The sequence below is a fragment of the Empidonax traillii genome, unplaced genomic scaffold (genome assembly GCF_003031625.1).
Source record: "Empidonax traillii isolate 1590-97213 ecotype Southwest subspecies unplaced genomic scaffold, ASM303162v1 scaffold235:size1242204, whole genome shotgun sequence".
Taxonomy (NCBI): Eukaryota; Metazoa; Chordata; class Aves; order Passeriformes; family Tyrannidae; genus Empidonax; species Empidonax traillii.
The window spans coordinates 375,059-397,251 of NW_020955428.1; the positions used below are offsets into that span (position 1 = coordinate 375,059).

Consider the following 22,193-nt stretch of genomic DNA (forward strand, 5'->3'; position numbering starts at 1 on the left):
CCACGATATATTAAACACATATAAGCATTCAGCCCTTGAATACTAGGTATCTTTAAAATCATTGTCTGGGATTAATCATCTAATGATTAGCAGACAAAAACGCACAAAGGCCTACAGACTGCTCAAAATTAGGAGCAGATCTGAAATTTGAGATAATGTCCCTGCATGACCCTACTTTAGGAAATAATAATTCTTGGACACAACTGCAGGTCCATTGAAGTAATTGGCAAGACTTCTACTGACTTCAAAAACGAAGGAATTCCACCACTGCCTTGGAAAACACATAGAGTAGGTCTTGTATGCAGACACAGTATATTTCCCCCCAGGCCAATGGTTTTATAAATCCTGAGATGCTACAGTGCTGATAAGGTACCTCCAAAAACTTGTGTAATTTGAGAACACAATCCTGTCAACCAGGGAAGAACAGGAGAGGCCAAAATATCCGCCTGTTCATTTTCAGAGGGAAACAGGAAAAAAAAAATCCCAGAAAGCTTTTTTTTAATACTATGCAAAAACATAAGTACTGACAAATTATCTTTATGACTATGTACAATAATGTTACAGTACACAAAATTTATGCATGATATCTGCTGAAAATACAATTTGTCCTTGCTTCTTAAGCTGAAGCGTTCCTTCCATGATAAACTAGAAATAAATCACAATATAAACCCACTTAGTTTCTTGGCAACTACTCAACTTTTCCTTCTTCTCCTAATTCTTACAAATCCTTCCAGAAACTTCCTTCTTAAACTCCATTTCAACCTGCTTATTAATGGAAGAAGAGGTAAACTGCGCATACACGATACCCCAGAAAGCTCTCTGACATCCCAGGCACGGAGTGACAATGGCTTCTCAGTGGTGCTGTGGAGACTCTGGGCTGGAAACAAGACAATCTTGCTTGGGTATAAGCCATTAACAAGTGAAAAAATCCTGGCACAGCAAATTTTCCAGCTTACTGTGGGGCAGCAGTCTGGCTTTGAGAAGACCAGATCCTTGACGGAGTTAGAAACGAACACTGATAACTCACCTTTGACTTTTCCTTCACTCTCTGGGAGAGCATCCCAGGATGCTGCTACAGAGGTTGGTTTCCCCTTTAGTGGCCAAACATCCAAATTTTCAGGTGCACTGGCAGGAGCTGCAAAACAGCCATACGCAGAGGAGGCAATTAAGAAATGTGAAGGAATGCAGCACACACCTTTTGCTCCACCTTCTCGTAGCAGAGATTACGATATGGCTATTTCAAAGATAAATGTGAAGAGCACACATGGCTAAGGTCTATGCATGCCTCTGTTTACATCTCTCTCTCAGACTACCATAGTGAAATTTTATTCCACATTTTTAGGAACAGGATGTCTGCACAAGACTGTTACTGTGGCTTAGCTGGAATGACATGGCAATTTGGTTTTTAGGGACCACTTCCCTGTGCCCATGGGGCCTGACAGCTTCTCCATGGTGGAGAGAGGATTTAAATTTGCTGCCCACAGAGTGGGATGGAAGACATGCTGCTCTTCCCACTGAAGGGGCTCATCCAGCTTCAGGGGTGCAAAGTGCTGACTCATCCCACAGAAATACCCCTTGTTCTTGTCGTATCACAAGAGCAGCCTGGTGTGCTCTCCAGGGCACTACTGCAGGGATGCAGGCAGCAGCACTGAGGTTTTCCCCATATTCCTAACCCTCTGCTGCCCCAGGCAATCACTTATTCTGACTTTCCCTCAAGCCAGTTCATTCCACAGCTCAAATCACAAGTCCTGTGTTACCCCAAGGACCTTTTGAATACATACCTGCCTCCGGGGTCCGCTGGTAAACAGATACACTCCATTTGCCTTCCTTTTCTCCCTCCAAGATTTGAATGGCAAACTCATACATAGTGTCTGGCACTAAATTTTCCACCAGTGCCCGCCGGTTGGACACCTGCTTGTAATCCCACCTTGCCGATTCCCCCTTTTCCCGATAGCGAACATTATATTGCCTGGGATCAGAAACACAGGAAAATAAAAATTCGCATGTGGAAACCTAGCATTAGCAGAACTATAGAGGGATGGGGATGCACTGCCCTCAGCTAATCTGTTGGGGCTTACTGAGGAACCTACCAATTTGCAAGAAATAAAGTACCACCACCACCACCAAAAACCAACATCTTTTAAACAGTTTTGCCATCTTCTAATAGAGTGTGATCACTTTCACCCCAAAGGACGGACTACTCTTTCCAGACTCTTACTCAAAATATCCTCTTCCCCAGGGGGAAGTTACAGAGGGCTCCACACCACTACCTCACTGCCCCATGGCTGTAAGCAGGGTTGGATGGCTGGGAGCCCTTTGCTCCCAGAGCAGCACCGGCTTGGTTCCCACATGGCTGCCTAGACAGCTGCTTCCAGAAGGAAACAGAGAACATCTGAAATTATCAGTTTTCCTGCTGTGACCCTCAGGGTATTTCCACACCAGGTTGCACAGCTCTTCAGTGTTTCCAGGCTGAGCAACACAGTCCAGTTGCTTTCAGACCTTTGGCAGTTTCCAGCTTCATTTCCCTGTTTGTTGTGGTCTCCATCTGCTGTGGGATGCTACTGTGAGTCAAGCTCTCCCACCCACAGGAGCCCTTGACCTGCTCAGCCTCAGCTGCATGGGGCTTCTGGAGGGTTAGAGGATGCAGGGTGCGATGATGGGTGTCTTTCCCATTGCAGTGATGTTTCCTTCATTCACAGTATGATTGTCTCAAAGCTGTAGTCTGTTTTGCCAATCCAACCCAAGACCTCACCTCTGTGGGCTGTGCCCTGTCCCCCACTTCTTCTTTCCCCATGCACACATGGGGATTTGCTGACCGTGGTGACATACCAGCATTTGAACTGCAAAATATCTGCAGTTGGGACTGGCGACATTTCAGTACTTACACAGATCTCTAAATACTAACGGTGCTGGGAGGCAAGCTAAATTATTCTCATAACCAACAGTAATTAAATAAACGCAAAAGCATTCAGTAGTGTGTTGGCAGCAGTTCCCCTTCAGTACCTATTTAAAAAACCACAGGGTTAACTACCTATTTGCTGCAACCTTCTGTTTTTCATACAGTGGGTCTGTCCAAGTAACGAGCACGGACTGAGAGGACATAACTCGAACAGTTATGTCGTGTGCCACCTCCACCTCTTCCTCCTCTGAAACGGCAAAACAGAACAGTATATCAAAACCAACATAAATTTCTCATAAAAACCAGTAAATGTCTTCAACTGATACTATAATACTCGTGTGAGTAATTCAGCACAGCTGAATTACAAATACAAGTAGGAGTGGGAAACCAAGTAGATTGATTACTGATGGTATCCCACGGAAACACCATTTCTTTTGTTAGTTGTCTGCCTAAAAGACCAGAGTACTAATATATTCTATGGTCCTTCAGTATTCTATTGGTGCTCAAACTATTACTTACAGCAAATGTTTTATTAGCATACTGGTATTCATCATCTCTGGCAAACTCACTGCTAGTGCTGCCTGGACAGCAGAAACTTTGTCTTATGAAAAATTTCAAGATTTTAAAATTTGGTTTCATTTTGAAGAGCAATAAAACCTTCTCCAAAAAATTCTTCACAAGGGAGAATTCCTGCATCTTTTATGTTTTTGAGTGCTTCAAACAGGTTATTTGAATTCAGCATTTAATTTTTACGGTACACAAGGCAAAAAAAAAAGGTTAATGAAAAAATCATTGAAATGGGCTATTTTGACATATCAGAATATCTTTTGCAAACAATTTAAAAATTTTTAAAATGAGTAAAACTAACTTGATTTTTTTGAGGTTTTTAATTTTGATGAGACTTCCTTTTCCCTCTGTCCATCAGAGTGTTTCTAGTATAGTCTATCTACTGGCACATGAAACATTTTTAACTTTTTTTAATTAGTGACACAGAGACTATTTCCCAGTATCCCAGAGGCACAGCATGTACAAGGTGCAACCTACCAGAGAGAGTTTTATAGATAAATAATACTGGAAGAAATATTGATGTCTCAGAAAAGCAAAGTTCAGAGTACAATTTCATTCTCTAGGGATCCTGTTCATGTATGTCTGAAATGGAGGCAAAGATTGCCCTTCTTTTCAGCAGGTCGCACATTACCCCAAAAACCAGCACTGCCTGCAGACGGCAGGAACCAGGGAGGCACTTTTCACCTCTTCCAATCAAGCTTTTAATGCAGAGGGTTTTCAGGCAGTTACAGGTTTTCCAAGCCAAACAGCTACTATGCAAAAGTAGCCGAGAAGACCCATCTACTAAGTGGCTTAGGGGGCCTATTCACAAGTGGCTTGCAATGAGAGCAGCTGGAGAGAGAAAGTGAGCATGAGAAATGGATGGCATTGCCTCCCCAGAACAGGTGTGAGGTGGATTTCAATACACTCCAGTTCCTAGTTCTGACAAACGCTCCCAGGCACATGGTGTGATTCTTGGGGTGGTCTGTGCAGGGCCAGGAGTTGGACTTGATAATCCTGGTGAGTCCCTTCCAACTCAACGTATTCTATGATTTTATGGCTCTATGATCACTATCAAAATATCCTAAACACTCTGCCACTCCCATGCATTTGCATCACAATGCAAGGGGGCAAGAAAGTGTCCTGGCATGGAGAGGACTCAGAATCTCGCTGATCCTTTTTAACCTTGGCAGTAGTTTCCAAAAGAAAGTAAAAACCTTTGCTGACCAGATTGATGCTTCTGGAAAAGGGGCTGGAGATCTGGGAAGATGGCACACCATTGTGGGGGGCCCTGGTTTTGACTTAATCAAGTCCTCTCCTGCAGTTACTGAAATGCATAACATTTGTCAATAGATAAAGAGGATGAGACTAAAGAAAAAACCACCAAAACAAAAACCCAACTCAGAAACTCAATCAACCATGTTGTAGAGTTGTATTACTTTATCAATCCTGCTTGAATTAAAGAAGCAATTGGAGACATCCACAAAGCTCTCTAGCACACAGAGAAAAACCTAGCAGCTCCAGCACCAAAAGACTTGCAGTCTAAAAATCATAAAGTTATCTCTTTGTATCCAATCGTCTCCATTCATTGACAGCAGATGTGAAAGAAACATACCTGTGACTTTTCTTTTAGCTAAAGATGACCTATAGACAGGTTGGCTCCGTCCCTGGGAGCTCCTTGATGGCAGCGAAACCACATGAACTGACTCAGAGGCTGTACATGCAGGGGAAAAACAGAGGTTTTTCTGTCACCCTTCTCGTTGAAAAGAAATAACGGATTTTAGAGCGGTCCCACTGCATGCAAGGAAAATCTGGGATATGGTTCATCTCTCCACCCCTTCCCTTTGCTGTTAATATGAGTAACTCACATATCAATCTCTAACACAGCATCCAGTTCTTCTACAATTTCTACCCTATTCTTTAGGTAATACCCCACTCTCTGTTAAAAACACATTATAGAATACAATCATAGCAAGAATTTTCATTTATAGGAAGGCGGCTTTTTGATGGATAGAACAACATGTGATCTGTGATCACCTAGCAGCCACAGAGGATTACAGGAGTGTGCTAGCTAAACTGGGTGCTACCAGGGAAATCCAACTCACCTAGTCTTCTTGCTTCCTGGTTTTGTCGCTCTTGAGGCACTGGAGCATAGCTCATCCTTCGGCTGCTCTCTCCATACCCACGGGGATAACCTTGGGATCTGCTGCGTGGACCTCTGAAGCCTGCTCCATAAGGTGGCTTCCACCGAAAAGGTAACTTGCTATCTGGAGACTGGGCACGCACTCTTCTCAGAGGTCTGCTTGGCGTGTCCTTCTCTTCAAAAAATAAGCAAACACAACATACAAACCCCATCACAGTTATTATGAAGCACATGACATGTACAGCAGTCCACGCGTGTCTGTCGTAAGCACATCTATTAACATCAGAATAAAGGGCATAATTTTATAGTTTTTTATTTTTTTCTATACAACTAGATTTCAGTAACAGCAAGTTTCCAAGTTGGATGCACAATACTCAGTGTCTTTTCCCAGGCCCTTCAGACTGGTGCAAGACTCCAAAAGTGAAAACATACCATAACACAAGGACTCCTTCCAAAAACTGGGAATGTTGTAGCTTTCCTGTTTAATCTTTTCCTTTTCCTTTTTTTTTAATCCCTTTTCCCTAGTTGAAGCACACTAGTACCTTATTTTTTTGGCAAATGCTAAAGCTCAATGTAAAGTGAAACACAGAACTATTTCACTATTTTTAAACTTTCTTTTAGAAAGAAATCCACATTAAAAGCTAGTTCCTTTCCCCTAAATGCATCACTAATGATTCTCTCCCCAACAGACTCATATTTAAAAGGTCTGTTCTGCATGTGCTTCAACTCCTGACTTCCAAAACTCCCAATATAGGATCCCTTGAGCATCCAGTTCTTTAAAAGGTACCTTACGCAAGTCAGGTGGGGTTTTTTTTACATTTGCTGGCAAGTTGGCAGCATTTCTTTTAAGTGACACTGATGCAAGGATTACTCAAGTAACCAGTTTGGTTCTCTGCACAGCATCTCCAGTCTTCATGGCATTCTCCATTGCATACCACCTGCACTATGTGGTGCACTGCACTCAGTGCAGGTTGAAAGCAGACCTGATAGCAGGAAGAAAAGGGCTGACGGCACCACCCAAGACTGAGATCTCTCATACTTGTAGCAGTTTTTGCCTCTTATCTTTTACATTCTACACTCATAACAGGTTTTTCTATCTTTTCTAGCAATGCCATTCCGCCAAGGACAGAGGTTACACACTGTAGTCACACCCCCTCACGCACTGGTTATGTCAACCATTGACAACACAGCAGTGTCAAGAGAACAAGGTGCTGGGGTAGAGACCCACCAGAGACATGGACAGACAATGAAAGACAATGCACCAAAGTACCAGTTCAGGAGCTCATATTTATTCATTACACCACTTAAACGTTTTGCTTTAAGTATGTATTGATGGTTGCACGTCCCTATATACGCCAGAAATAGGGTTTTTTTCCAATATTTCTGCTTAGTAACACCTTCTATAACCAAAATGCTCACTAGTCTTGATCTGTTGACAAGTTTGCATCTTCTTAGACACTCCTAACACACATTCTTCTATTAAATTACCATTTGGAAAGAATCATAGCAACTCTCCGAGCTATTTGCAGAGCTTCTCTTGAAACCCCTGTGAGAAACACAAGGCTTCAGTGTTGAGGTGTGTAACATATTCAGGGAACTGCAGAGTTGCAGGGAACTCTGCTTTTCTAGTGAAATACTGTGCAGCAGCTCAGCATGGTAAACCATACCTTTTTATTTTGCCTACAAAGACATGAATCATCAGTTTAAACACATGGACGGACTTCAGCAGCTTGTCTCTTTTGATGGTGTTCCATACCACCTCAGCAAAATGAAGCAGCTATAAAAGCAGATTAATCAGCCAATTAAGCTGATTTTACAGACCTTGTTTTGTTGCCAGAGCAGGGTATATTAGCTGGATCACAACAGTGGAACTGGTCCCAGGTGTTTAACAAACAATAAATGCCTTTTGTTCGACAGTAAATATAGTTGCTTTCATGAGGGCCCCTGACCACTTTCCAAGGAACATTCTCAGTCATGTATTCGATTAAAAAAAACCACCTGCTCCCAAGGGGTCTCCTTTTTTGGCTCTCCTGAGCAGTTGCACAACACAGATTTCAAAAGCCTTTGAGTCCCTGATTATACAGTAACACATCCTTCATTCACAGTATCACCATGGGGAACTGAAAGAGTGCAAAATCCAAGTTGGAACAGACACCTGGACATCTCTTCTCAACCTCCTGTTCAAAGACAAACTCTCTCCAACACTGTGTGAAGCCAGACCTGGCTTTCCCTTGCTCAGTTTTCAGAATCTCTCAGGATGAAGATGTTACAGTCTCACTGTGGACCTGCTCCAGTGCTGCACCACCTGCCTATGGTGAAAGGTTTTATCATAGAATTGTTTAGGTTGAAAAACCTGTTTAGGTTAGTTCAACCTGTAATCCAGCACAGCCAAGTCCACCACTAAACCATGTCCCTACGTGCCTTATCTACATGTCTTTTAAATACCTCCTGGGGTGGTAGCTCACCCATTTCCATAGGCAGCCTGCTCCACTGCTTGACCACCCATTCAGTGAAAAAGATTTCCTAGCATCTGATTTAAGCCTCCCCTAGCACAACTTAAGACCATTTCCTCTTGTCCTGTCACTTCCCATTTGAGAGAAGAGTCCAACCCCCACCTTGCTATAGCCTCCTTTCAGGTAGTTGCAGAGAGCAGTAAGGTCTCCCCTTAAGCCTCCTCTTCTCCAGGCTGAACCACCCCAGCTCCCTCAGCTGCTCCTGGTAATACTTGTGCTCCAGACCCTTCACCAGCTCTGTTGCTCTCCTCTGGTTATGCTCCAGCACCTCAATGTCTTTCTTGTAGTGAGGGGCCCAAAATGGTACACAGTATTTGAGGTGTGGCCTCACAAGTACCAAGTACAGGGGGATGACCCCTTCCCTGCTGGCCACACTGTTTCTGACACATTTCCCTAATGTCCAACCCAAACTTCCCAGACTGCTACTTACAGCTGCTGCCCAGCGTTACAATAATTTACGTGCCTTGCCACCATGAAGAAGTGGCTTTCTTGCATCCTCCTGTCAAGTAGTGGTTGGCTGCTGAGGGATGTTGCCCTGTCCTCCTGTGTGTCAGACTGGGCCAGTCCCACTCCCTCATTCTCTCATTGTAGCCCATGTGCCATAGGCAGCCGCCACCTCCACAGACCTCAACGTATCTCCTGAGTGTGCCGGCCCTGGCCGGAGGGAAGTAACATCTCCCCTTGACCAGCCACCCTTTCCCAGGTGCCTGTAGTTTTTGCCAGGCTGCAGTGCAAGCACATCACGCCGGTTTCCTCTTGGCGGCCCCATAGGCTCACCAGCCCAGGGTAGCTGGGAGGAACACTACAGACCAGTGAAAGCTGCAGCTTTCATCTGGAATTAAAACAGAGAGTTGCAGGGACAAAGGATATAAAAGGAACCAGCCAGCCAGGGAGCCATATGGAAAGCATTCAGTCTAAAACAAATGTGGTCTTAGGCAAAGAGAAGTTTATCAGCTCTAAAGCTGAATGCAGGGGATCAGCTGAGATTTTAAAACCAGGGCTTTCCATGGTTTCTGTTACTTTCCTCATAGCACCACACTCTACTGCTCATTTCTATTCCCATTTCACTAGTTAGTTCCAGTTTCTGTTTATCTTTCCTTGTCACAGTTTGACCAGCAGGAATCTGAAGGCACCCAGAACGAAACTACCAGAAACGGTTTAAATGGCTTTGCTGATAACTGCTGATCCATCAAAACCAGCATTTTTGTGTGAAGTCTGTGCCAGGCTTCACAAGAAAGGGATTTCTCATTAAAAATGAAGAGTAGCCACAAGACCTTGCCACAGCCATCAGATTGGTCTGGGATAAGGGCCTGAAGGTCGGGACCTTCAGCCACACAGAGGAAGAAGATAAAGTTTGGCTCACACCTCCTCCCATGAGTACCTGCTGGGCTTCTGTCCTGCTGGCTTAGCCATGCCAAAAAGACAGTACGTCCCAGTCAGGACATTTCCCACTCCTTAAGTTCCCCACAGGACATGAAGTCACTGTCTTCTGCAGTCACAGTCCTTGCATATCAGCATTCTCTTGCCCTCATCTCCTGCTCTCGTCTTGGCTCCAGGAAAGAGTCTGGATTTCCATAAGGAGGATAACCCTGGGACTGTAGAGACTAAGCAACAAAAGAAGCTCACTGTGTCCTAAAGACTAGAGTTTGATCCTCCTGGCCAGGCTCAATCATCTTCAAAAAAAAATCAAACCAACAACAATAACAACAACAACAAACACCCCCCCCCCAAAAAAAAATTGTCCAAAACAAGCTACACTCATCAAGGAATGGGATGGAGAAAGAAATAAATCCCAGGCATCAATTACGTCATTCGGCTTCTGAAGTAGCCCCTTTCCGTAAGGATACTGAACTCACCAGGAACAACAGTCTTGAACAGTCTTAAAAGAATTAGAACAGGCTGCCACTACAGGTCAAGCACTATGAAGACACATCCCATCACCCTCCTGCATCACCAGGATACCATTCACTGTACATCTAGGTGTTGGATGTGAACATGGAGATGGCATGATCTGAACCCACTCAAATCTTTTTTGTCACACTGGGCTAAAGAAAGCAAAACCTCTTGAAAAATCAAACCATCATTTCAATGCTAGACGCAGGGAGACAAGAACAGGTCCAAGAAAAGGGATGTGGAAAGGAAGAGTTGAAACAGGAGACATCAAAGTCAGTGAAAGATCTACTATAATAATATTAAATGTGACACAGAACACACACAGACACCTGAAGCAGAGAGGGAAGAAACTGAGAAAAGGCTAAGAGTGAAATAGCATGGGTGGAAAGGAGGCAAGGATGAGACAGAGCTGTAGCCACTGGATGCTGGGCTTCATCCACCTTCAACACAACCTTGCACAAATCTTCCAGCGTCCTCCAAACACATTAATGTGTCACTAAAAACTGCCTCTCTTAAGCACCAATATCCACTAGATATACAAGTACACCAATCTCAACAGCAGTGGTGTGGAGATCTATAAACAAAACCTCATCCTTCTCGAGGTAGAGAAGACACATCAGATTCTACCTGTGAGTTGGCACTCCCAGTGATGGAGGAAGTGGTAGATCTAGCAACGGGGGAACCAAGCACAGAAACCCCAATATCTTGCTCACTACCTGGCATAACACATTCCCACGTCACTTCACATTGTACTGCTGCTCACTTGCAGCATCAATTCCACAGCTTCACTGAGGCCAGCTGAATCCAATCCAGATAAATGGGCATCCAGTAATGGCCCAGGACACCGGTCACTCGTAGGGCCCCTGAGTGGTGGGGAACATTACCACTGCTTCCCTGGGCTGCAGTCTGATCCTGCCAAGCATTTCTCCCTTCCCTTTTAAATGGTCTAAACTTGGACAGGCTGCCAGCTTCTCAGCAGAAGATGCCCCCATCAGGTCCCAAAACAAGATTTCGTGTCAACATGGAAGCTGCACAGCTGACAGCTACTACAGTGCTTGTGGTTTCTCCTTTCAGAGACCGTAGATATGACCTTTACAAATGAGTAAAGGGCTGCAGTTGTCTGTTCTCCATCTAACACCTACTCTGGCACACCAAGAACTCAATGGGATTTCAGCAAACCTTGGATGAGGTCCTAACTCCGTAGAAATGAAAAAGCTAAGTCTTCAGATGATTTCACTCCCAAACTCCTTTATTTTTCTAATAAATTCAATCAAGCTACAAAGTGCGTGATTGAATTGAAGGTTGATTCTTCCTCATCTACCCATTTTTTACTCCATAAATATCTCTAAAGTATTTTTTCACTTTTGTTCCAAAATAAATATGAGTGTTCTGGACCTCCACTCTGGCCAAACTAAACCAACGAAATCATCTTCAGAAATAATCTAAAGAGCTACCTGCAATTAAGTAAAATAAAATCCTTTTCTATATCCTGGAAAATGAGAAAGAGTCACTCCCTTGTATTCTCTTCAGTGTAGAAATCCAACATTACCTAGAGCTACAGGAATTTGTGTATAGTATCTTGGCCTCAAAAAAACAGGGCTGATTAAAGCCTTGGTATTGATTTTTCACAGATGAAATGTCCACTAGTATTGCCAAAATTTCTGTCTGTGTCAGTACTGCAGGAGAACAGTTTACAAAAGCATGAGGTCTAAGCTGAGGGTAAGACATCCTCTAAACAACCACACAAGGAGGCAGCTTGCACTTGCCAAATCACACAGATTCTTCAGAGGGTCTCATCAATTATCTAGCGAAGAAAAACACAAAACAGCTCCAGAAGACAGGGGACGGCCCCTAGTAATCAATCTATAACTGTGGAGAAAAACATACTAAGTACCCCAAAACTATTAAGATACAAGCACAAAAAAATAGTTGAAATTTGAGGTCACAAAAAATTAGGCATTTCAACTTACCACCATAAGTCTACATACAGATTTTTCCTTTTGTCTTCCCTAGTCAGCAAAAACTTTTCTACACTTTGCTTCTATGTGCCATAACTTCAGGACTGGAAAACTGGACCTATAAAAATGTGTTCTGCTGCAGAAAAGACACATACCTGGCATAGTCATTAGACAACATCAATATAGTTTATAAACAGTTATCAATTTCTGTTTTCATTTCAGGTAGAAGTCTGGGAGACTAAGCCCAGTGACTCAGCCATGGGCAAAGTAATAGCTTCAAAGCAGAAGTTTTAACTGCTTAGAGATAACAACGTCATCAGAAGGCCAAAACCGGCAGCTTTCAAATGAAATCCTGCAATGGGCAACTTGACCAAAAATCATCATTGTTTGCACTGCAACAGCAAATTTGTGGGATTTTTTTTTTATTTGGTTGTTTTTTGGGTTTTGGTGTGGCTTTTTTTTTTTTTTTTTTTTTTGGAGGGGGGAGGCATGTTTTGGTTTTTATTATATTTTTTAATTGAGGTCTAAGCACCAAATGAGACTTACTGACTCTGGACCCTGGATTTAAGACTACTGCTGCTTTACCAGATGAAACAGTATGGAAGATTAAATAAAATGCGCTGAACTGCTCATTCATCCTCCTCCAAGATCCTTGTCTTAAGTCCTTAACTGCTCCCTAAGCTCAGTCAATTGTCCTCTGAAGTAAGAACCTTGCACCACTGCCAAGGTGCAATCGAGCTGAACAACTCAGTTTACAAACACTCTGCAGAACTCCTTTCAAATCCCCCCTGCCAGGACTAGAATAGTACCTCAGCCAGAGGTGGTTCCTAGATCTCTGAGCAGCAATACTCCTCTATACCATGCATTCCCATAAGTGTCCAAGCCTGGATATCACCATGAAGGTATCGACTGTACTTGTAGCAAAAAATGATAGTGAATTAATGAACAGGAAAAAAAGAGGCACTACCTTTTGATGCTTCAGCTGGGAATGCTAAATTTAATTCCATTTGTGAGGTAAGGCTCTTCGTAACACATTTGCACTCCTAAAACCTATTGTATTGGCCACTTCTAAATGCAACTGCTTGATCAGTGGCACTCCAGCTCAGAACACATGAGGCCAACACATCCTAAGGCAGCTCTACAATTGCCCTTTTTTTGACAACTTGTGAAACAAAGGCAGGCATCTGCCCCGGCGTGCAGAAAGACTGAGTGATACCAGTCCCACATGAGGCACCAGGAAAGCCAGGGAGTAAAGCCTCATACTCCTGTGGCATTTCGTTCTCAAAAATACTTTGCAACACGATCATGCTCCCAGTGGGCACTGTTTTCCAAAAGAAGTTCTACCCCTTCCAGTACGTAAATCACTCTGTATGTTGGCTTTAAGGGTTGGGACAATTCTGATACACCATTTTATTTTCTCCCCCAATTTGAAATAGATTATTAAATGGAATGTATTTGAAAAGGAGAAAGCAGAGCATTGCTAGCAAAGCCAGGCGTCGAAAGCTCTATAGTCCTTCATGCAATTTAACGGCTCTCAACCCAGTTGTTATTCATGAACAGGAAAAGAAAAATGTCATTTTACCATAATTGAAAGAAATGGGGAAAAGAAAAGAACCCATCTTTCTCATTCAGCAATCCACAGAGGAGTGGCTGTTCTCCTCACCTTCACGTACTCTTACTGTTAACTACTGCCATACAGCTATCCCCAAGCCACATCAGCAGAAAAGAAGAAAGAGGACAGACACAATACCACAGGAAGATACTTGTTTTCCACCCAAAAATTAAGGCACCGTGTCACTTTGGCAAAGTATTACAGGATATTTCTTTTAAAATTATGGTTTGATAGAAGTTCCGTTGAGAAAATGTGAACAATTCTACCAGCTTCAATGAGGGTTGGATTGGGGCCATCTCAAGAAGAGTTCACTCTGCAAAGATATTTCCTGCAGTCAGTGAGCCAGCTCAAACAGTGCTGATGTGGCCCTCTGAACCGAGATGTGCTGACTGCTCTCACTCCACAAGACCCAGAGCACTAGCTCTAGGGGGGATCTTCACTAACATGTGTAAATGCCTAAGTATATGACCAGACAACGTAGGACAGAAATGGGAGAACAAATCCACCGTCAGGCTTACTGCGTCAGTAGGTCCCCTACCATTTTAAAACACAGTTAGCCTTGTCCTTACGTGGGCTGATCAACTTTTTAATGCCTCTGATTTATACTCTCAGTATCAGATCTCCACCTGGAAATAAGCTAATCAGTTAAAGCAGGGGAAGCGACATAAATCCTTTCTTTCTTGCAGTAAAAAAAAAAAAAAAAAAAAAAAAAAAAAATCAGCCAGCATGTTTCCACACACTTCTGCTTGGCATAGAAATTGGGGACTGGAACGCTTTAGTTCCTGCAAAGCACAATGGAATGTGTGCCATAATTCATCAGGCTCCAGTCAGGAGTACTGGGCAGAGGACTAGTATCCAATGGTAATGTCTGATTTAAGGAAAGCAATTCATTATACATCTGTAGAGGAGTAACCTGGCATCCGGAGGACATTCTTTAAATTGACAGCGTCAACAGAAGTTTCCAGTGCTCCCTTTGAAGAACCCTCTGAATGCTAAGCACACTGGCCCAGGGTGCTTTCCAAACTCAGCAATGCATTTCTACACGATTAATACATGCATTACAACTTAAGAACAACCATCAGTAAGTTACTGAAGGCTTCCTGTTCTCCCACTGATGTCCACGCACAGGTTTCCTTCTGCACCAGCAACCTCTGAAGGGAACCTGCTGAGGCTGTAGCTCAGCCCCTCTCGCACACCCACGGCCTCTGGATACCTCACATCTGGGCTTCTCCAGTGACCAAACTGCTGTGGTGGCAAAAGCCCCCAGAATGCCAAAGGGGCTTTCAGAGCACACTGCAGCCATGGCCCTGATCTGCAAACACCCATCCAGGGTGTTGTGGAGCACCTTCCTCTTCACAGAGTTGGAGGAACAGCTTTGGGGGCTCCTTGTGGAGACAGAGTAGGTGAAAACAGCGGGCAAAGGTCAGGGTTGCCCTGACCATTTCTGACCATGCTCAGCTGGGGGACTAAGAAGTACTTCTGCCATAAGAGCAGGAGGGTGAAGGGGTCATAACAAGCTTGGTTCAAAATACTTTCCCATTGCAGATCCCATTCTCCCATCCTGACCCTGGCCATTCATTTCATATGTGGCAGAGCAATCATGCTCAAAGTCATAACTAGTCTGTGTCCTCCCCTGCAAGCATCATGTTTCCATTATCAAATACATGCCCTAAACCAAGATGTTTTTCTAACAGCTCAACATCATTAAGCTTGGAGGGCAGCTCGTGGCTTGACCCAGGGTTTTAAAAGGCAGAACACCCATGAGTAGTATGGCTCTGCGGGATGCCACAGCTTCATCCTTGCCTTTCCTGACACATCCAAAATGATATATGTACATACTTTTACTATGATAGTATCTAGTAGCAAAAAGCATTCCAAATACCATTCCAGACCATGAAAAAGAGCCTGGTAGCTGGTCCATAAATCATAACAACAATTTAACATCTACCCTCAACCGACTTTTTGCTTAACTTACCAACCACATGAACAGCCTTCCATGAGCTCTTCTGCAGAAAAAGTGTGTATTGCTCCCTCTAATGCAGGCAGAGGACTCAGCATTCCCAGTTCCTCTGGGACATACTCCAGTACTGCCAGAGGGACAAGACTGCAACTTTAACGTGGACTTTTCTGATTTTCTATTGTTTAAGGCTTTTTAACACTAATGTTTGTGAAAAATGAGATATACATATAATAATAAAGACATTTTAGTAATATGCATGTCCATGGAGCCTTCCCAGCAACAAAAAGACAAAAAACTTCAACAGTCAAGAAGAATTAAGAAGGTGGTTTGTGTGCTCTCCTGGCTGCACAGCTCTGGCCCTTGGGGCTCCTTGTTGCCACCCACATAACATGCATGGTCCAGGCTGCAAAACACATGGTTTACATCAGGCCACTGTTTTAGTTCCTGCTCAGCTCAGCAGCTACTTCTGGGAGAGTAAAATGTGAAACCCATTCCAGCAGCAGGCTTCCAAGCATAAGGCATTGAGATGGATATGGATGGATATAGCATAAACTGTAAAATCAGGTATGGTATGTAGGGCTGTAACCCCTCTAAAATAAAATCTTCAATTGCTAAGAGAAAAGGAAGCAGCATTTAATGAAGAATGTACTTTGTATGTCATAAAAACTTCCGATTACTCCCCACTCCCTAATAAGCAAAAAAATGGAAAAAGCTGAACATTTGGCAGACCCAGTTCGGAAGTGTTTTTAAAACCAGCTACTCCAAAAGCAGCACTGGAAAGGTCCTTCTAAATCTGCTACTCAAACTATCCCTTTGTCTAGATACGTCTCCACCTGGTTGTCTAATACTAACTCACATTGATATTACTCTGCTTTTCTTTGGGATTCTCTTTGATGCATCTTTCAAGGTCCTGATAGTATTAGCTTGCTTACCTCTGAAGTATCTGAAGTTCTTCATCTGGTGAAAATAATTTTATCTCTGGGGGATTGTTCTCTTTGATATGGCTCAACCGTATCAGCCCGAGGTACTGTGAAAACAACTAATAACGTAAGGATTTTTCTCCCTATGCAGGACAGAGCCACAATTCTGACTCCAGCTTTTCCTTCAGAGTCCAGAAAACAGAGGACAAGAGCACAGTTGGATTAGGTGCCACCATCAGCAGAATTAGCCTTACAGTCTTTAGGTCTTTCATAACAAATAAAAGTTAAACCTATAATATTTGAGTAAGTTTCAAGTGTATGTACCTGTAGCCTCCTAATCTTTGTTTACTGACTTCAAGTCCAACCTTTTCCAAGATTAAAAATGGAAGGGTGTAAGGAGGAACTAAACCTCTCTGGTACTTCAATTTGACTCAAAGCTCCCTGGCTTCAGTGGGAAATTCTATTTTATCATGCCTATCACTGGAAATTTGGTTTGCAAGAATGGAACTTACTGATTTTACAGAAAACTAAGTTTATAGCAAAGCTCACCTATTTCTTTTACATCAACAAAGAGGCATGGCGTGAGGTGTCAACGGACCTAATAAAGCCACTGATTCCAAACAATTCTGTGCATATTCCTTCAACTCCTCATCCTCAGGATAGAGGGGATATTAGTGCTTTTCCCCTGCTGACACTGCTCTACCTCACAGAACTCCTGGCTGCCTCAGCTGGCAGCTCCTGTGACACTCAGACTCTTCCTAGTGGACAAGAAACCCACATTCCTTGGCTTCAGTGGATATTCAATTGCAGAAATAGCACAAATACCAAATTACAACATCTTAAGCCCTGTTTCTGAGCTAAAACAGAGCCTAAGGATGCTTTAAGTTGTGAATTTAATCTGACCGCAATCACAAACACAACAAAAATACAGGATAAAGTTAAAACCGAGACTGTTTTCCTCTAGATAATCCTTGTGCAGACTGCTCTCTAGCTTTAGTCAGAAGTTCAGTAAGTGAAAAGAAACCTGCCTGAGAAAATCAGAACATGAACCCACACCAAGCAGCTCGTGCCATGGCAAGACACTCTATGGAACACACCCCTTTAAAGAATGCGTCTTTCCACACTGTGTTCTTGAGTGTATCCATCACATTCTTTTCATCTCCAATTTGTTCTTGTTTCCATATTCATGTTCTTTATTTACTCTAAATTGAGGTAACTTCTGTGCTTTTGACAGTCTAAGATGAAGTACATCTATTATTTCAAAAGCATGTTAGGAAAGTAAAGAGCAAACATAGCATTTCCACAAAGCTAAGAGTCCTACAATTTTGATTAGTCTCCTCTTTAAAGTAAGGGACACCTGACTTATACTGGTTTTTTAATGTATATTTTTGCTGTCAAAACAGGTAAGAAAAATATACTGTCCATTGAAGAGAAGAGGTAGACAGCATAGAAGAGAAACCCACCGCATAGTTCTGAATATTTGGCAGTCACGTTTTCCCTGGGACATCCCTGACTTCCAACTGCATGCATGCACCATTCTCACACTCTCCTCACAGCCACCACTACAAAGCCTGGGGCCTTTAACAGCATTGGCCCTGGATGCACACTTTAATCAATGTCAAGTCAGCCTGCTGGTTTCACAAGAGGTAACACTCCCTAGTGGAGAGAAGTGTGCTTTAAGTCCCGTTCACATTGCCCAGTTCACATTGCATTCTCTAAGTGCAGGAGAAAGTAGGAGAAGAAACATCCCGAGAGATTCACAAGGCTGCAGGATCCCCCTGAGCAACTCCATGGCTCCTCAGAGCAGCCCTAAGGGCACCCACGCATCCATGTGTCACTGCTTGCCCAGGGCAAACTCACTGGTTTCAACAGGCCCTTCCACTGCAAGGCCCTGGAAAGCAGGGCTCCCCTTTGCTCTCCACTACCTCAGTCTGCTTGTCCCTCAAACATTTTGAAGGCTGTCAAGGGTGTGGAGATAACTGTAAGTGCCCCTTGGAACCCAGGCAGGATTTTGGCTGCATAAGCCACGTGAGAAACAACAGTCTCATTCTCCTCTTAGAACTTGGCAATTTTGTCTATGACAACAGCAGTCATAAAGATAATACAAAGCTTGCACCAGGATGGATATTATTCCTCTCGTGAAGTACACTGACTTCTACACCGTGAGCTGCCACTTCTGAGATATAATCTCTACATGTGTTTCTACGAGACAGAACCAACCCCTGGTACAAATGCACATGGTAAAATCCACCATGGCAATAGGAAGAAATTACATCAGCTGCTAGCACTGCTCCATTTAACCGAAATTTCTGATGGTTTCGTGAAAACATGGAATAAGACAAAATATTTGCTCAGACTGACCTAATCTCAGTGGCTGGCTCATATACTAAAAAGCTGCCACTGAGGAAATGTTTTCTTTAGAGATTTCCACAAGAGAGACAATATGCAGAGCTTTCTTTACGCTGAATGTGAAACTGATATTTCTCCACCCACAGCTGATGTCGACACAGGTACAGCTAGATGGGAAGAATGACCCAGCTGTACAGGATTACAGGCCTACAAATGTCCTTCTCCCCAGCACTGACACCAGCATGGAACTTCCACAGTGCCACTCTGCCCAGACTAGACATGGATCCTGGTTCTGGGAATTACTGTATTGCAGCCTACCCACATTTATTCTCACCCCCATGCAGGCTTGCAGATGAGCCAGCTTATTCCCTTCTAGATGAACCTCAAAGGATGCCCACAGGCTAAGTAGTAAAAAAGAGGGAGTATTGTTTCTAGGCTGTCATGCATCCCCTTCACCATTGCTCCCCACGGCCTGGGCGAGCTTTGAAGTGGCTTGGCAGAGGGACACAAGTCAGAGCCAGAGCATGTGCTTCTGTGAGCCAACCTCTGTCCTGCTTCCCACAGGTATGGCCATAGGTGTCCAGTAAAGAAGACACACCCACCAAAATTGCACTGCTCGTTAGGAGGCTAACTAAACCGTGGCAGCAACTTTATGCTGCACACCTGGGTTACTTCTTGCGAACCTAAATCTTCACTCCATTGCTCTCCTTTCACATCAGTGGAATCTTATTAAAATCAGTGGCATATTACAGAAGCAGTCAAGTGAAGAGCGAGGTGCTGCTCGTTCAAAGGCTGAAGAAAATGTTGTGTATCATTTTCCTGATGGGAGATAGGCTTATGGAAAGTCACAGCAGGCAGCAGTTCTCTTTCTGCACCAGTTTTCACTCCAACCTCATTCAGCAGTGGTTACCCACATCCATAAGGCACAAAGCTTCGCATGCTTAGTTCATATTATTCACTTTATATGAGAATTTTACTTTTAATAAAATACTTCTATTCAAACACCCAATTTCCATCCAGACTTCTCTCAACTATTGGCTGCTGGACCTTTATCCCCAAAGAGGGAGAGAAACATTGGCTTACTTTGTATTGGTTTGTGTGATGGGTTGTGGGAGGAAACTGACTCTCAGACACCTTCACCTTTACATCCCTGCTCTGACTAATCTGTTCATCTTGGGTGCTTTAACACTCAGCAAATGGATTACATCAGTCATTTGTGGACACAGCAACAAGTGATAACCAAGCCACAACTAGTAAAAACTCACAGCTTCAACTGTTATTTAGATACCTAGGATTTTGAAAATTAAAAAAAAAAAAAAAAAAAAAAAAAAAAAAAAAAATTAAAAAAAAAAAAAAAAAAAAAAAAAAAAAAAAAAAGGTGATTTTCACACACACAGACACCCAAGCAAAAAAAAACCAAAACTAAAAACAAAAACACAGGAAAAAGATGATGAGTAAGATATTTCTGAAATGAAGATTGGGTTTGAATACAAAGTGTTGGCAATCTGGATGTTGTGGCTCTGTTTTTAGTTCATTACTTTATGCACATCACAGACTTCATCAAAATCATCCTCAAGCATCATACTTGCATGAGGGGAGGTTGGTTCACACCTCTTTTCAAAACCAGCTCAATATACCTAAACTTGCTCCCTTACCTGGTAAAGTAGCACAGATTTTTTTAATCTACTGGAGATTCACATGTTTATTTAAAGTCTTTCCATTCCATCTCTAGTTGAAGTGCACGTTCAAATTTCCACTAGAACCTGCCAAAAATGCCTTAGACTCACAAAGTCAGAGAGTAGGAATTCAGGCTTCATCATGCACTGAAGGAAAAAAACCTTAAAACTCTTCATTTTTATTTCCCATTGCAAACCTTTCATAAATCAGAAAAGTTAGCTTCCTGAGGTAAAGGTTTGCTGAGAACAAAACACAGGCTCACTATTAACCTCTGCTCTTTCATTGATAGCTCTCAAAGATTAAGTTTCTTCACAGAGATGTACATTGGAAAATGGACACCCTAAAATAACAGTGTCTTTGTTTCTTCCTCTCCATGGAAAATGCAAATAAAACCACTGTTATTTATCTACTTGTAATATAAAACTGTTCACAATTCATGTCTTAAAATAATACCAGTCCTGATTATTTTAAATAACTTTATTCCACATTATTTATTGTAAAATATTTTTCAAAAAAGTATTTACATAGCTCTCTACCCTAAAAAGGAAGCTGGTGGCACACACTCCAAGGCTCCTGAAGTGCAAAACTCCTACATACTAGGTAAAGTGCATGTCAAGGAAACGGCCAGAATAGTATTATTGCTATTCTTAGAAGCTCTGCATTAGGTTGGGCTCAGATAGGCACAGATCTTCATTACTAATAAATTACTTTCTTTTTTCATTTTGCTTCCAAAAAGTAACCTTCTGCAGCCATACTCAAAGCAATGTCTTCATGCAAAGCCCTGGGTTGTTTTAAACATTATAGATAGTTCTTTCATAGCTGAGCAGACATGACTGAGACACATGGCAGCAGCCCCTTGAATTCATCACATTATGTTTTGTCGATCCCTAGCTGGGATAGTAGGCAAAGATTTTACCCAATTAGTAATTAGTAATGAAAAGCATCTGAACATAAGCACTCATACTGAAGATGCACTCACAGCTCTGCAGGTTTGTAAAAGAGAATCTATGCCATCTTCCTTGATTTAGCCCAGGGATATCTAGAACTGCAAATACACATATCTACAAAGCAACTCGTGTTTTGGTCTTCAATGCTGACGTGCAAAACTAGCGGCTTCTCCACAGAATATCCCTGACCAATGGGATATACAGCAAGAAGATCCTCTAGGGAGGAAAATCAACCCTTCATGTTAACAAAGCCTCCACAAAAACCAGGAGAGCAAACCTTAGAAAGGACTTCCAGAATCTTTAACATGCCATAGCTAGCAGACTGCTGAGCCATACATTACCAATGTACATGGACTCCTATTTTATGTTATTCATAATAACATATGGGTGTACATCTGGGTACATTTGGGTGTTTGAACACCCAAAGTGGGAGATTTGGAAGGAAGGATGGAGTGAAAGGGTGTACTGATGCAGTACACTCTCTGACTGCATCTAAGTGACCCTCTGACACTGAGCTGATGCTGGTGCAGTTCAGAGGAGTGAAGTTTTCAAACACCAGAACACCCATCCGGCACCTCCCACTTTGCTTATGAGCTCTGAACCACCCATCACCAATGCTGGTGACCTACAATGAGGTGATGATAAACAATAATTTCCCCTCTCCTTAACCCTACAGCAAGCTCTTGATGAAAACCAACCCTTACTTTTATGATAGTAATATATTCTACTGTCACAGGGCTTTGATTAGATCTGCACGGAATGCAAGGAAATGTTAC

The 22,193-nt window shown here is 42.8% G+C and overlaps 1 protein-coding gene across 1 annotated transcript in view; it reads right to left on the reverse strand.

Moving 5' to 3' along the window:
- FNDC1 (fibronectin type III domain containing 1) overlaps positions 1-22,193 on the reverse strand; it is a 58,447-nt gene that overhangs the window by 33,981 nt on the left and 2,273 nt on the right. The window contains exons 2-7 of the mRNA XM_027888219.1: positions 9,122-9,224; positions 5,551-5,763; positions 5,061-5,159; positions 3,032-3,146; positions 1,782-1,969; positions 1,028-1,135 (exon numbers count right to left, since the gene is read on the reverse strand). Of these exons, the coding sequence (XP_027744020.1) occupies positions 1,028-1,135; positions 1,782-1,969; positions 3,032-3,146; positions 5,061-5,159; positions 5,551-5,763; positions 9,122-9,224 (826 nt within the window). The remainder of the gene's footprint in view (positions 1-1,027; positions 1,136-1,781; positions 1,970-3,031; positions 3,147-5,060; positions 5,160-5,550; positions 5,764-9,121; positions 9,225-22,193) is intronic.